The sequence below is a fragment of the Thamnophis sirtalis genome, unplaced genomic scaffold (assembly GCF_051295495.1).
Source record: "Thamnophis sirtalis isolate CommonGarterSnake01/CBP01778 unplaced genomic scaffold, rThaSir2_p1.2 scaffold_11, whole genome shotgun sequence".
In the NCBI taxonomy this organism is placed as follows: domain Eukaryota; kingdom Metazoa; phylum Chordata; class Lepidosauria; order Squamata; family Natricidae; genus Thamnophis; species Thamnophis sirtalis.
In genome coordinates, this window is record NW_028261391.1 from 54,121,198 (window position 1) to 54,138,180 (window position 16,983).

At 39.1% G+C, this 16,983-nt stretch overlaps 1 protein-coding gene across 6 annotated transcripts in view; it reads left to right on the forward strand.

Moving 5' to 3' along the window:
* The window catches only part of RBM20 (RNA binding motif protein 20), a 99,412-nt gene extending 82,766 nt beyond the window's left edge, over window positions 1–16,646 (forward strand). For 5 of the 6 annotated variants that reach the window (XM_087725822.1, XM_087725824.1, XM_087725823.1 and 2 more), the window contains 4 exons: window positions 435–1,056; window positions 2,131–2,250; window positions 3,922–4,043; window positions 15,717–16,646. In XM_087725822.1, the coding sequence (XP_087581948.1) occupies window positions 435–1,056; window positions 2,131–2,250; window positions 3,922–4,043; window positions 15,717–15,827 (975 nt within the window). In that variant the 3' untranslated portion in view covers window positions 15,828–16,646. Of the gene's footprint in view, window positions 1–434; window positions 1,057–2,130; window positions 2,251–2,961; window positions 3,077–3,921; window positions 4,044–15,716 lie in introns of those variants that run through there. The other variant, XR_015698064.1, reaches the window with a different exon arrangement.
* The last annotated feature ends 337 nt before the right edge of the window (window positions 16,647–16,983 follow it).

Here is a 16,983-nt window from a genome sequence, read left to right on the forward strand (position 1 = left end):
ACTGAGTACATTTTCTTCCAGATTTGGTCTACTTTTTACATTAATATCATTTAAATACCTGTAATGTTTATTTAACACTGTTTACATTTTAAGATGTGTTTTGATGCACTATATACTCAATATTATTACTTTTGCATTCTATTTATTATATGGTTTGAAATTTAAAAACAAAATGTAAGTACTATCACTACATAAATCCACATGTATTTATTGGTAATAAATAAGTAAATATAAATAAATATTATTTCTCATGGCGTTTGAGTCAGATGGTTGCCTGTGTGTGCCTTCTTGAGATCCTGAATGAAGGACAGGATATAAATCTAATGAAGTAATAAAGAAGCGATCATGATTTATTCTTAAAAACAATTTGTAATAAGCAGTTTACATGTTTATTTATTGTAATCTTCCCAATAAAATCTGCCTTTTCTCAATAGAATTGGGAGAGTGGAAGTGACATGGAAGAGGAAACTTGGTATCCAACCAATATGGAAGAGCTTGTAACTGTTGATGAGGTAGGAGAGGATGATCTTATTATGGAACCCGATATAACTGAACTTGAAGAAATAGTAAATGTAGGTCAGGAAGAAGAAGAATGTTCCATAAGGACTGCCTTAGCTGCTGGATTGGAGGTAAAGAATGAACACAGTTTATTAAGTACAAAGGACGACAAATCTAATATATTGGAAACCACCATAGAAGCAGAGAAAGAAAATGCAGATGTAAGTGGCTCTGAAGGTGATAATACAGTGACTAAAGCAACCCATCTAAACTTTGATACTGAAGATAAGCCAGATGAATTTCATGAAAATAGATCTGAAAAGGATTCAGATGACAGAAAAATAGATGAAAGTTCTAATATTCAGTTAAAGTTGGAGAAGCAGTACATATCTTCAGATCCTCCAAAGGAAAAACCCTTCCAACAGACAGATACACTTGTAAATGATTATAAAGAGATAGAAACTCTGGAAAACAGGAATAATGGAGATAAGGATATCCTGGCAAAAAAATCTCAAGAAGAAACAAACTCTGGAAGTGAAGAAAAGCCAAAGACTCAAAGTATGATGTACCCTTTTCCTTATTTTTATATAAGCAATATATTTAAGTTTACTATATTTTAGTGTAATGTGTGGTACTCAAGGATTTTAACCTTCTGGGCAATGAACTAGATTGATGAACTGATTGTCAACGTTAAATCATATCAAATATTATCAAGGATATTGTGTAAATGTTTAGCAAATATTCTTGAAGAGCTTTCTTGTTATGACCTCTTCTAAGTTCTTACAATTTGAAACATTGTCATCTTAAATTACTCAGAATTGTCAGTGTGAACAATTATTCTTCTATTATGACTTGTTGATTTAAAAAAAAAGTTATTAGGAATTAGAAAACACACAGCTAGGAAATGAACATGTTCCTAGTATCAGTTCCATCTGCCTACTGTGCTAAAATTTCTGGTGCAGCCCATCAAGAAGGGCGAGGCTTTCTTCTTGCAAGTAATCTGACCTTCTCTGCCCTACATGTTCTTGGATCAGGTGCAGAAGGCAGTTCCTCTTCTTCATCACTGACTGGCTGCAGCTGCATGTTTTCTTCACCTGAAGCCTCAGGACTGTCTTGCTGCATCTGTGCTTGAGCCAAATCCCTCTCAGATGGCCGCTTGGAGTCATTAACTAACTTCCTTCCAGATGTGTCTGGAACCAGTTCATCTTCCACCAAGCTAACATCTGGAGAGATAACTAAAGAAACAACAGGGGGAGTCATCACAGTGTCTTTGTTGGAACAATCCTAAAATGTTTCAGTTTTGGCCTCATATTTTAAGGATATTTTTGTTTTCAAGAAAGTAATTTGATAGGAGCCTCTTATAGGAGCTTTTTTATTTAATAGGATAATATTACAGAATATTTTATTTACCATTGTGCTTTATGGGATTTGCAAGATTACAATTTCCAAAATACTGTAATGTAACAATTTAATAACTGCCTAAATTCTTAAGAAAAAGTAGATGGAACAGTGCATAGTAATTTTGGAGAACATCATATGAAAGAATCCCTGAGTAATCTAGAAAATGTTTTGTAAGTGGTAGATGTATGTGAAGAAACTACTTTCATTCAAAGTGTTCCTCTGTTTTTAAAGCAAATTGTAGGTACACAGAAATAAAAACTCCTGATTTCCCAGAAGTTGAATCAAAAAAGTCGTATTTTTCACCATCATGGGAACAAGATGATGTATTTATGGAGCTCAACATTCCACTAGGTTTGTCTGATTAGAAGTGATTCACATACGATGTTACTTTTTACAGTTTCTTTAATTTATAAAACATTGTATCTTGAGTTTATTCAGGAAGGTTTTCTATCTTGAGAATAATATTTAAAACTCCAGATTCAAGAAAATACTGTGGACAGTATCTGTTAGATAGAATCTGAAAAATCACAGATGTCCGGTTGCTTCAATATGTAATGTCATGTATCTGATTCTGAACAGAGTTAAGTTTCATTAATCAAGATGAGCATGGACCACTTTTCTCTAATGAAACAGAGAAATCAGTTGATTTTTGCTAATTAAATTCAGGGAAGCAGCCTGCTTCAAGTGAATGAATAAACAAAATATAAACAAATCTTTCTGCTTAGCTGTTAGAATGGATAATGATGATAATAGTATTGATATTATCTATGGAAATGATGATAATCAAAGAAAGAAAAGATGAGAAGATGAAAATTTAATTGGAAACACCAATCCTGGTAAACAGGATTAAATGAGTATGGGTGAATGGTATTGACTGGATTTTATTATTAGCTGCAGACAACATATCAGGAGCCCAAGACTAGAGCAAACTTTTAAGGAACCTCAATACAAAAACCAAAAGGAGAGAAAATTTTTGAAAGCACTGAACACTCACTTAAAAATGTTAAGTAACCATGGGTTTGATTGATTATTTAACCGCTGCATTTCCATCTGTTTCCCCAGGTCAGAGCTACTATAAAAGAGAAAGAATCCCAGAATGAAAGGAAATGGAATTTCTCACTCCTTTTTTCCCTTCCATTCTTTAGAAACAGAGGATAAATTTAGTTTATTTTCAACTGTAAGCCTTCCTTCTAACATTTGGATTTAAAACCCTCTTTTCTCTAAAAGGAAGAAAAAACAATACTAGGAATGAAAAGGGCTAATATGTTTTGTCCAGATCTTTTTTTAAAGAAATGCAGGTCTGGCATGTGGAATCTTCTTGTTCCAATTTTATAAATTGGTCAAATAAAAAATAATAATGAATATTTACATATTTCTATAGTTTTTTATTGATGTAAATGGCTCAAATGTTCTGTATTGAATTTAAAACATATAATGATATGTTTACTTATTGAAATAATTGGAAGTGGAAACATGAAAAATACCACTATTAGGCTATCTGTTAAATAGTATTGGCTATACTATACAGATAGTCCTCAACCTATGACCACAATTGAGCCCAACATTTATGTTGCTCAATGAGTCATTTGTTAAGTGAGTTTTGCTCAATTTTACAACCTTTCTTGCCACAGTTGTTAAGTGAGCCAATGCAGCTGTTAATTTAGTAACACGGTTAAGTGAATCTGGTTCCTTTATTGTCTTTGCTTGTCAGAAGTTTGCAAAAGGGGATCACATGACCCTGGGACACAGCAATGGTCATAAATATGAATCAGTTGCCAAGCATTTGAATTTTGATCATGTGACCACACAAATATTGCAATGTTGAAAGTGTGAAAAAAGGTCATAAATCCCTTTTTTTCAGCACCATTGTAACTTTGAATGGTCACTAAATGAACTGTTGTAAGTTGAGGACTACCTGTAGTTCATTACATTCAAATTGACAACGAGCTGAATTCAACATTTTTTCTCCTATACATGTTTTTAAAAATTTATTCCTAATTGTTTTAATTCATTTTTTTATAGGTGTGGAATTTGTTGTTCCCAGAACTGGCTATTACTGCAAACTGTGTGGACTTTTTTACACAAATGAAGATGCAGCAAAAGTTCATCATTGTAGAAGTGCTGTTCACTATAAAAATCTGCAGGTAACAAATTATTATTTCATTCAGATTATTAAATTATCCAGACTACTGACAGCATATGCAAGATCTGCATATGTATTCTGTGGTATATGCATCATTGTTGTTCTTCATTGCAGTGTTGTGTTTCCCCTCTGAGCTCAATTTTATCATAGTAGTGGTGGACAAGAAAGAATATTGTAGAAAGTGCCCTCTACTATAGTAGAATAGAAAACTGCATGATATAGGATATAAATTATATTATTTCAGTAGCATACAATCTTTTAAAGTGTATATGGGTTAGATAGTTAAATACCAAGGTCAATATCAAATCTTTTGTGGAAGAAAATGATAACTATGCTGTATCATTTACCAAATAATATAAAAATAGAAGCCCCAAAGACATCCCACGGGAAGATAATATGATTGGTATCCAGCAGATTAATACCATGAAGCACCAAATTGGTTGCAGCTTCTGAACCATAAAAAATACTGTTCAGTCTCAAGGCATGATTGTATGAATTGGTTAAGGAGGCAACATCAGACTGAAGATCATTATTGTTTCATTCAGTGACAGACAGTGAAGTAAAACTTAGATTTTCATAGTGAAATACAACTGCTTTTTATGTAATACCTTCTTGTAACAAGGAGCTTCGTATGATGCTTAAAACCAATCTTCCAGTCAATCCAGGGGTGGGCTGCTGGTGATTTGCACAGATTTTGGGCGATCCCCTAACTAGGATTCTGCCCAGTTCTGCAAACCCCCAAATGCCATTCCTGACTGGCCATACCCACTCCTCCCTACCCCTCCCACCCCTCCCCTCCCATGAGTCTCCATGCAGCCTGTTCATTATACCAGTTAAGTGCAGGGCCCACGCAGAGACTCGGGGACGGAGGAAATCGGGCCTACCAGAGGTTCTGGAAGCCCTGAAACAGGCCTGTTTCCGGCCTTTGGAGCCTGGAGGAAGCAGTTTTTGCCCTCCCAGAGGCTTGAGGAAAGCCCCTAGAGCCTGGGGAGGGAGAAACCAACCCCCACCCCTGCCGTGGTGCAGGAGGCCAACTAGGCCATGCTCACCCAGCAATGGGGCAGCGAACCTGTTGCTGCAATTTTTGAAGCCCACCCCTGAGTCTATCCCTGTCTATATATAATAGTTCTAGCAATAGAAGCAGCCAACTATGCATTTTCTAAATTCAGTTTCAGAGATCCAAACATTTCTTTTACTTGAATTCATGGTTCATAACTGTACCAGTAAACTTGGTAGATTGCCTTCACTTTTCCCCCCTTAAATGGAGATTAAAAACTAACTAACTTTAGGTTTTTATTATAATAAGCAGAGCTGTGCCTTCAGGTTCTAGGGGCCTTCACAATACTATGCTGTTGTTATCCCCCCCCCCCTTGTTATCTTGCAAACCAAAGTAACCACTCTGTCGTGCAAAGGAAGAATAGATGTCCTGCCTATATTTGAGATAGAAGCGAAGGTTTATTCCTTAATTTCACAACTTGAAACAAAACCGTATTTTCACACTGATTCTTCATCCCATTTTCAAGTGTTCTCACCTCTAATAGCTACCAGTTTACATGACTGATATGAAGGACATCTATATCCATATAATGAATCAGGACAGACTATCACCAGTGCCTTCATTTATTACTAGAGAGTATCTGTTTCAGTTCAAGATGCTTGTCTTTGATCTTTCAACTCCAGCAAAAGAGTATTAAAATGCAACAGGGTTGTATGAGTCCACTTAATACTTTCAAGTGAGATAAGTTTTTCATTACTTTGGTAATTACCTTCTGGCAGCTCCTTCAAAGGAAGAAGTAGTTGCTAATGCCAGAGCTATATTAGACTGCTTGCACTTTTGTGTCAACCACAAGAAATCTCACTTAATTTGTTCCCACTTCTTGAGATTTCTGGGATTTACGCAGGCAAGATTACCTCACACTCTATCTTGGTATTTTAGCCTACAGCAGCAGTATCTGCTTGCATCCTCCAGAGTCTGCTGGGTTATGTGGCTACTTTAAGCTTGCAGTAGATCGCATTGAATTTTTCCCAAGAGAATTAGCACCTCTTCACCTCAACCCTCTATTTATAACGTTCCACAAACACAAGGCAGTATTACATCCTGATATCCAGTTTCTTCCTCAGATTGTTCCTTTTTCTTCATTTTAATCATGATATTATTTTATCAGGTTTTTTTTCAAGCTTCAATGTATAAATCATATACTGCTATTTACTCTAAGAGCTTTGAAGAATGTTGTCCTTCATATGCATGTGTTTGTTGTAAAACAAATAAAGCAAAATAAAACAAATTTAGGAAGGTATGTAAAACAGTGATTTAGAAATACCAAGAATACTAGGAAACTAACCTGTTAGGACATCATTTCAGAGTTATTTCTTTTCCTACTAGTACCTCCAACATGTTTTTCCTAACTCTCACCCTGCCTTCCTCACATTCCAGCACATTCTCCCTTACCCATATTCTCATGTACCCTCCCCAATCTGTGCTCCATCCTCACAGACCCTCCTTGAGCCTTGTCAGACCTCTTGGGCATCCTGCCCAACCTATACCCTCGGGCATCTTCCCTGACCTGTGCCATGCACTTCTCTGTACTCTCCTGAACCTTGTTATGCTTCACTCTTGCGCACTCACTCTCTCCCTCCCTCATCTGGCAGCAGCCACTTATTTGCCTACTGTCCTTGGACTCGCAACTTCTTGCCACCTTCCCTACTGACATGTGGGAAGCTGGCAGGAAGTGTTGGAAATGACAACACATCACTGAAGCAGATACAACTTTTCCAAATTTCAATCCCACATGAGTCATAGTTTCCAAATTTTTGATGCAATATTTAAGTTAATCCATTTGAGATACCTTGCTTAAAAATTGTTGCCTTATAACACATGATTTTGGCCAATTGAATGTTATAAACAATCAGATACAAGAGTTTTAGTAGTATATAGATATCATTATTCAGTGTTGTGTTTTTCTGTTTTGAATGACTTGCCTCCAGAAGTTGTGGGTGCTCCAACATGGAGGTTTTAAAGAAGAGATTGGACAACCATTTGTCTGAAATGATATAGGGGTTCCTGCTTGAATAGAGAGTTGGACTACAAGACCTTCAAGATCCCTTCCAACTCTGTTATTCTGAACAAATTATGTTTGGGATAAAATAAGTTATAAAATTTAAAAATGTGAAGCTAGCAGAAAGAAGGCAAAAATGTTTTTTGCACTTTCAAATGTACTTTTCCATGGAATATTGAAGCTCATATTATCATTTCCATATGTTATAAGAATGTTGAACATGTCATACTTCTGAGTTAAATCTAAAATGAACTAATTAGAACTGTGTTTCTTAAACTTTGCAAGTTCACCTAGCAATTTGGATCCCAAAACTGCCTTTTATAAGGAATACCTACCTGTCTGTTTCAATCAGTTGGTCAATGAAAGGAACACTGAAATGAAACATGGTTTAATAATACACTTTTTACCCCTCAACTTTAAAAATAAAGGGATGTATAAGAATGCATACATTTGTGTGTGTCTTCTGGAATAACATTTATGAATTTTAGAATCAATTCGACATTGAGTCTCTTTCAATATTTGACCTCCATTGTAGTGAATGCTGAAAACCCTCTTTTACAATGCTGAAGGAAAAGGTAGTAGGATTCCCAATGGCTTTTCACTTAAAAGCATCCACTCTTTTTTAACAATGATTTTTTCCAAGTTATTTCAGTTTGGACAGGGGCTCAAAAATGTTCTACTCATTGTTTGGTTAGTGGGGGCCTCAAAAATGTTCTAGGTGCTTGTTTAGTTAGTGAAAGCTGAATAGATTCAGACAACTCACATAATACATTTACACTGTTTGAGAAACATAGGTGTTTTATTTATTTATATTTCGTATTTCTTAACCCTCCATCTCTCTCACAGTTTTGTAGAATGTAAGTTAGGAAGCAATAAACTAAATGCTAAAATACTTCAGTTTAATTCTCGAGTTGCACATCTGAAGAATTTTTACACATCATATCATTAGAGATCAAGAGAAGATTGTCACCTCACCTTGGCCTTTATTTAGAGCAAGAAGTGATATGATGCACACAGCATGGTAATCAGTCATGCACTAGCTTAATTGAAAAAGGAGATGGGAACAGATGAAGGGCTTGCCTTTAGGATTCTTAGATTCACTAAATCTAAGACCAAAGCAGTTTTACATAGCTGGATAAATGTGTACTTGCTTATTAAGATCTGGACATATTAATGGTTTTAGTAAACCTAAGCAACAGATGAATCTGTTTTTAAGAGTGTGAACTAAGTGGCATTGGTTTGGCAGGGCTTCTTTACCAGAAGGTCTAAGAGTATCAGCTTCTTGTATGTGTGTGTGTGTTGTGCATGTATGCATGTCTACTGAATTTAATTCTAATTAAGTGCACAGCTGTTCCAAAGGTCCTACTTTGCATCAGTGGTATTGCCTTGCCATTTGGCTCCCACCCAGACCTGGCTTTAAAGAGTCTTCAAAACCTGGCTCTGCTCCCAGGCGTTAGGCTAGAGTGAGCGGCCAATCCCTTAGGTGTTACGTGGCTCTGTTTGGAGGCTGACATTTCCCCACAAACATGTTGCTATTTTCTTTGTACTTTGGAATTGTTTTAATATTGTATACTATCAAGAGTCACAGAGGAGTCAGGCAGCCATATACATTCAATAAACAGACAAAGAAATGAATAAGCAAGGAAGCCCTCGGTTTGAGCAGTTCCTGAATGTTGAAGAGGGATCATACTAAAAAATAAGAGAGTTGATACTACATAATGGCCCATATGTGGCTTTTCTTTCGTTTAGCCATTTTAACTATGTGAGTTGGGAACTTTCCAGAAAATCAGATGAAAACACCTTCTATTCACTATTAATTTGGGGCTGCTTTCAGCTCTAAAGGTTACAGTTTGTCCTCAATTTATGACTAATTGGAACTGCAAAATTTGTCGTTAAGTGAGGCATCTTGTAACTGTACTCGATTTTTATAATCTTTTTTGCCTTAATTGCCACTTGCCATTTTCCCAGCTGTTTCCCTATTGACTTTGCTTGTGAAGGTCAGGAAAGGTTGCAATTAGTGATTAGGCAACTGTACGACACTGCAACTATCATAAGTACAAGCAGTTTGTTAGATCATGGGCGTCAAACGTACTGTGTCACGTTGATGTCACGTAACATATCACAACTTTTTTACCTTCGTGAAGCTGGGATGGGTGTGGCCAGCGTGTGATGCAACTGGTCCACGGGCCATCACTTTGATACCCCTTGCCAAGATCATGCAATCACAGGGACACTGAGATCGTTGTAAGGGTAAGGACCATTTGTATGTCCCTTTTTTCAGTTCCATTGTAACTTCAAACAATTACTAATGAATAGTTGAAGTGAAGGCTACTTGTATAGATGTTACTTGTCTTCCCTTCTATTAGTTTTTTTGAAAAATTGTAAATTATTATTATTTTGATTAAGTCTTGCTTATATTTATCTTTCATGTTTTGAATTCTAAGGAAAGGAAAATACTAGGTATGTATAAAACCAGAACTAAATCTGCACTTAATACATAATTTTAAAGCATTCCTAAGTACTCTTTTAGCAACATTGATTCAAAAGAGGTTTAAGAATTATATGAATCACCAACATTTTAGTACGTAAGGTATGCTCAAATCATTCTTCTCCAGGGAACATTTCACATTATTTAGCCTAAAAGAAACTCATTATAGGTAAACCTCAAAATAGAACCGGTCACTTTATGGTTGTTTGAAGTTATGATAGACCCTTCTCCCCCTCCTCCCAAGTTACATATAATCCTGTTTCAATTTTTTTTTAAATAATTTTATTTTATTTTTGTTACATAGACAACATAATCACATAACAATAGAAAAGGAAAGGCAGAGGGAAAAGAAGAAAAAAAACCCACACACACAAAAAAAGGAAAAAAAAAACATCATCCCATACAGTATGTCATTTGATTACAGGTGCATCCCTACTACGTTTCCCCCCATACACACACCCCGTATCTCTCTGTTATATATTTAGTAGACACCACAATAACCTAGGGGTTAAAAAAAAAAAGGGAAAAGACCCAAAAAAGGGGGGAAAAGACAAAAACAACAACAACAAACAAACACACACACACACACACACAAAACCATCATCACATACAGCATGTCGTTTGGTTACAAGTGTTTTAACATCTGCATCTTCAAATAATATTTACCGTCTCAAATGTTTCATCTAATATAACTAAAGGCCTCATTTTCATTCTACAATATATATTCAATTAACATTAGCATTATTTTCCCCCAGAAAGTATACTTATATTTATTGTTAACCTTGCATTTCATACCTTCAAACAGAGATCTTATTCCTTCATTTTTCAACAAAACATCGCTGCCTATATATACCAGTTTTCATTTGTTCCCCTATTAGAATTGCTTATCAGCAGCGAAATATCATTATAATAAGTTCTTAACCTTATACATTATATCACCAGACCTTATATTAATTCTTCATTGTGTCATTGTTAGATTATTTCACAGCATAATTATATCATCATTTACTTTCTTCAATTAAAGCATAAGTATATTATTTTTCATTTCCAAAGTTTTTTTTTCCCCCTAGCCACCGCTAAAACAAATCCCATATCTTATAAAATTGTTCATCCTCTTGCTCTCTAATTTCAAATGTCAATTTACTCATTTCAGCACAGTCCATTATTTTTCGAATAACTTCTTCCTGTTTTGGTATTGTTTTGTTTTTCCAGTTTTTTGCAAATACAATTCTGGCTGCTGTTAACACATTTACAATCAGATATTTTAAGTCTTTGTTGTAGATTTCTGGTATGATCCCCAATAAAAAGACCTCTAGTTTAAAGTCTATTTGTTTGTGTGTTATTTTTTCCAACCACATGTGGATTTTAGTCCAGCATCTTTTAGCTTCAGTGCAAGTCCACCACATGTGGTAGTATGAGCCAGGTATCTGGTGACATTTCCAACACTTTTCTGATTTATTCTTGAACATTCTTGCGATTCTGGTTGGGGGTAGGTGCCACCTGTAAAACATCTTATACAAGTTTTCTCTATATGCAGTAGACATTGTCATTTTGTAATTTTGAGACCACAATTTCTGCCAATTCTCTAAGTCAATCCCATACCTAAAGTTTTTTCCCCAGGCTATCATAGTTTCTTTGACTTGTTCTTCATGCAATTTAAACTCCAATAAATATCCATATAGTTTTTTAAATTACTTTTTCATCAGTGCCTGTTAAAATTTTGTCTAACTCAGTCATTTTATTATAAAGACCTTTAGTTTTTCTATCTTCATTATATCTAGATTGTATCTGTACATATGAATACCAGTTCATTTCCATCCCTTCTTGTTTCAACTCTTGAATAGATTTGAGCTCACCCTCTGTATTCAATAATTCTATATATCTGACTGTTTGTTCCTTTTTATATATTATTGGATATGAAAATGCTTCAATTGTTGATATCCAGACTGGAATTTTCAAATAGTGTAATCTTTTAACCTTTTCCCAGTTTAACAACAACGCCTCCCTTATATAATGTCTTCTAAAGTAACCATGTGATTTAGTTCCCTTATACCATAAGAAAGCATGCCATCCCAACAGTAAGTCGTGACCTTCTACATTCAATAATCTAGAGTTTTTTAATGATATCCATTCCTTAATCCACATCAAGTTTGTTGCCTGATAGTATAGCTCCCAATCAGGTAGCCCAAATCCTCCTCTAGATCTAGCATCTTGTAGTAGTTTAAGTTTTATTCTAGCTTTTTTCCCTTGCCAAATAAATTTCAAAACTATTTTATTTAGATCTTGAAAAAAGTCCTTGCCCAATCTGATTGGGATTGTCTGAAAATCCTGTTTCAAATTTATGGCAGCTGCAACAACCCTGGGGACATTTGCCCTTACACTGGACCACAGATTCAGGGACCACGCTCCCTGAATCTCTCCCCAACATCCTGCTCTAATGGGACCCTGCAGCACTTGAGCCTTCCCCCCATGCCTCGTGGAAACAGTCACCATTTTCAGCATTCCCAACAATTCCTTGCAGAAACGGTGGCTGTTTTTAGAGCTTTTTTGCCCCTAGGTTACCTTTTCAGCTAAACTAGCTTTGGAGAAGTCAAAGCTGTCTGCATGCAAAGGTTGTAACTTCAGGATGAGCTTCCCCAAAACTTTCCCTTGCTTTCTCCTGCAAAAAACTACAGTTCTTCAATAAAGAAAATACAAAAAAATGTGAGGAACAGACTTGTTGAACTCTTCCCCTCCCCTCCCCAAATTAGGTGCTGAAACTAAACTCTCTTTCTGCTCTCCAATCTCAATCCCCTTTAACCATTTAATTTGTATTTGTATTTGTATTTTATTATTTGTATGCCGCCCTTCTCCGGGAGGACTCAGGGCGGCGAACAATTCAAGGGGGAAAAAAGGGGGAACATAAAAAGACAAAATACAAATAATAAAAGTAGACAACAGTCGCACAACCATACATGTTGAGAGGGGAGGGAACTCATCACCCCCAGGCCTGCCAGCAAAGCCAGGTTTTGACGGCTTTTCAGAAGGCCTGGAGAGAGGTGAGGGTCCGAATCCCTGCGGGGAGTTCATTCCAGAGGGCTGGAGCTGCCACAGAGAAGGCCCTCCCCTGGGTAATAGCCAGGTGGCATTGGCTGGTAGATGGCACCTGGAGGAGGCCAACCCTGTGAGATCTAATGGGTCTGTGGGAGGTAATTGGCAGCAGGCGGTCTCTCAAGTACCCAGATCCAATACCATGAAGGGCTTTATAAGTTACGACTAGCACCTTGAAGCGTATCCGGAGACTGATCGGTAACCAATGCAGCTTGCGGAGGATAGGTGTAACGTGGGTGTACCGAGGTGCACCCACATTCGCTCGCGTGGTTGCGTTCTGGACGAATTGAAGTCTCCGAATACTCTTCAAGGGCTGCCCCATGTAGAGCGCATTGCAGTAGTCCAGTCTTGCGGTCACGAGGGCGTGAGTGACTATTGCGAGCGCCTCCCGGTCCAGGTAGGGACGCAACTGGTGCACCAGGTGAACCTGGGCAAATGCCCCCCTGGTCACAGCCGGCAAATGGTGTTCTAAAGTCAGCTGTGGATCCAGGAGGACCCCCAAGTTGCAAGCCCTGTCTGAGGGGCGTAGATTTTCACCCCCCAGCCTGAGTGATGGAATATTGACCAAGAGGGAGGGAAACACAACAGCCACTCGGTCTTGTCTGGATTGAGTACAAGCTTGTTAACCCCCATCCAGACCCTAACAGCCTCCAGGCACTGGCACATTATGTCAACCGCTTCACTGAGTTGGCACGGGGCAGACAGATACAACTGTGTATCGTCCGCATATTGATGGTGTTTTATCCTGTGCCGTCGAATGATCTCACCCAGTGGCTTCATGTAGATATTAAATAGCAGGGGGGACAGGACCGAACCCTGAGGAACCCCATATTTCAGGGGCCTAGGGGTCGACCTCTCCACCCCAACTAACACCGACTGCGATCTGTCCGAGAGGTAGGAGGAGAACCACCGAAAAACAGTGCCTCCCACCCCCACCTCTCACAACCGTTGCAGAAGGATACCATGGTCGATGGTATCGAAGGCCACTGAGAGTTCAAGGAGCACTAGGATGGAGGAATGACCTCCATCCCTGGCTCTCCAGAGATCATCGGTCAGTGCGACCAAAGCGGTTTCCGTGCTGTAGCCAGGCCTGAAACCAGACTGAAAGGAGTCTAGATAATCGGCTTCATCCAAGGACCGCCGGAGTTGCGAGGCCACCACTTTCTCAACAACCTTCCCAATGAAGGGGAGGTTGGAGACTGGACGGTAGTTGTTCAAACTGGCTGGGTCCAGTGATGGCTTCTTCAGGAGGGGTCTCACCACCGCTACCTTCAATGCCGGTGGAAAGAAACCCTCCCGAAGAGAGGCATTCACCATCGCCTGGATCCAGCCCCGCGTCACCTCCCTGCTGTTCGCGACCAGCCAGGAGGGGCACGGGTCCAGTACACGTGGAGGCACTCACTGCTCCCATGGCCTTGTCCACTTCATCAGGAGCAACAGGTTGAAAATCAGTCCAGAGGTGTCGTTCAAGACCTTCCCCCGGTACCTCGGCTGGCTCTGCGCAATTGGAGTCCAGGTCCATCCGAAGCCGAGCAACTTTGTCCGCGAGGAACTTGACATATTCCTCTGCTCTACCTTGTAAAGGGTTCCCCGCAACCCTCGTGTTTAAGAGGGAGCGGGTCACCCTAAACAAGGCGGCAGGGCGGGACTCAGCGGACGCAATCAGAGCGGCAATGTGGTTGTTCTTGGCTGTCCGTAATGCCGATAGATATGCTCCGATGCAGGCTTTTAAGAGTGCTCGGTCTGACTCTGATTTACTGGCCCTCCAGCGGCGCTCTAGGCGTCTCTTTTGGCGCTTCATCTCCTGGAGGTCCTCGGTAAACCAAGGAGCCCTCCTGGATCCACTGCTGCGGATCGGCCGTAAAGGCGCAATTAGGTGGAGAGCCTCAGACGCTACCGAGTTCCAAGTAGTGACTAAGGTCTCCACTGAACTGCGGGCGAGAATATCAGGCATAATGCCAAGCGCCGTCTGGAAACCCTGGGGATCCATAAGACGCCTGGGGTGGAACCACCTAATCGGTTCCTCCTCCCTACAGCGGGGGATTGGTCTCCGAAAGTCAAGCCTCAATAGGAAGTGGTCTGACCATGACAGGGGCAAGATCTCACTACCCCTCAGACCAAGATCACAACTCCATTGCTCCGAGAGAAATATGGATGCAAAGAAAAAGGGTGGCAAAATCTGTGTGTTATTTATCTTGATCAGTCACTGCCAGAAGTGAACAGTAGGGGGAAGGAAGGAAGGAAGGAAGGAAGGAAGGAAGGAAGGAAGGAAGGAAGGAAGGAAGGAAGGAAGGAAGGAAGGAAGGAAATAAAATCTTTCTGTAGCTTGTTTGTCTGGAAAAGTTCAGCTAAAGAAAAAGCAGCTAAGAAATGCACCAGAGGTATGGCAGAAGCTGGGTCCTAAAGTGAGTATACAGGTAACAAAAAGCTTTCCAAACGTTTCCATGCTTGGTGGCAGGCCTCCCCCCACTCATGAGATATCCCATGCTTGTTTAACGACCCATCCGTTCATCTAACAGTGGCATCTAGGAGATCGGAGGGGCGATTGTTAAGCAAGCCTATATCACATCATGGTTGTCATTACTTGCAACTGTAATGGACAGGCTCCATTATGGTCATTATATTGAGGACTACCTGTGATCCTATTAAACGTTTCAGTGCAAACTATAACTTTTTCATCATTGTAAAACACATTATCAAAATTATATTGCACAAGGATTTCTCAGCAACTCATGCTAGGTACTTGGAAGCATTTTGAATTTTTGCTTTAAGTTAGGAAAAAAGTGCTAACTTGTATTAAACATATCTGCACATGCTCACCATAACATCTCCAGTTAAAGAGTAAACCAAGCAAGATTGGCCAAGGGGAGAAGCTGAGGTGAGTTGATACATGTATAGTCATGCTGCCACTGGGACTAATTATTAGGTTTGTATTTCTTTTTCGATCCTATATTATTAAATGCTTACATAGAAATACCTAGTGTACTTTAGACAATTTAATTGTTCATTACTTTAAAAACAGTTTCTTTGTCCCTCATAGAAATACCTATCACAGCTTGCAGAAGAGAATCTGAAGATGAATGAAAAAGAAAACAGCTCAACCCAAGATGATACAGGGATTGTCCCACACTTTGAGGAGAAAAAGCTATGATTTTTTAAAATCAAATTGGAATCTTGCTGATTTGTTTGCTGTTCTCAATGATGCACTATGGTTTGCACTTTGCTAAAGAAAGTAAATCATAATTAACTTTTTCTGGCAGCCAGACTGAGAGCACCATTAAAAATATAATCCCTGCAATATAATAAAACACAAGTGACATTTCTATAAGTAGCAGGTCCATCTCTCCATAATGGATACTGTGCTCTTTAAATCAGAATTCTCAGGGATTTTCTCTGTTACTTGTGTTACAACCTTAGTTGGTCGGTGAATGAGGCTTTTCTGAAAAAGAAATGATCTGAATGAAAACTTTTCATTAGTAGTTTTGTTCAATGATCATGCTCAGTAATATACTACAGCTTAAATTACATTACAGGTGGTCCTTGACCTACAACCAGTGGTGGGTTACTCTTACTGTCACTACCGGTATGCTGATCATGCGCTCGTATGTTCTGTTCACGCATGCGCCTGACTTGCACTATGCGTCCGTGCGCAATCCATCGTCCCTGTGACAACTGATTGTTGGGGCTCGCGCAGGTACTGCATGCTGTGGACACGTGCATACTTTGCCGGTTGCCATAAAACAGGTTTAGAGAGTGGGCGGGCAGGCGGGTGGGCCAAAAGAGCCACCGTACCAGTATGATCTCAGCTGCTCTGAGCCACTACCAGAATGATTCACTTAACTGCAGTGATTCGGTTAACAGCCATGACCAAAAAAGGTGTAAAATCGGGCACGAATCACTTGTTTAACAATGGATATTCTAGTCCAAACTGTAGTTGTATGTCAAGGACTACCAGTACAGTTAAGATATTATGTTAGAGCCAAGGTGGCGCAGTGGTTAAATGCAGCACTGCAGGCTACTGCTAGATCAGCAGGTCAGCGGTTCAAATCTCACCGGCTCAGGGTTGACTCAGCCTTCCATCCTTCCGAGGTGGGTAAAATGAGGACCCAGATTGTTGGGGGCAATATGCTGACTCTCTGTAAACCGCTTAGAGAGGCCTGAAAGGCCTATGAAGCGGTATATAAGTCTACTGCTATTACTGCTATTACTGCTGATAATACTATTTCTTTTGGGCAAGGCTGTCCTTGTCAAGTATAAGGCAGTTCATGATATATATTTTCAAGGAGAGTTTTTAATTTGTACTGAAA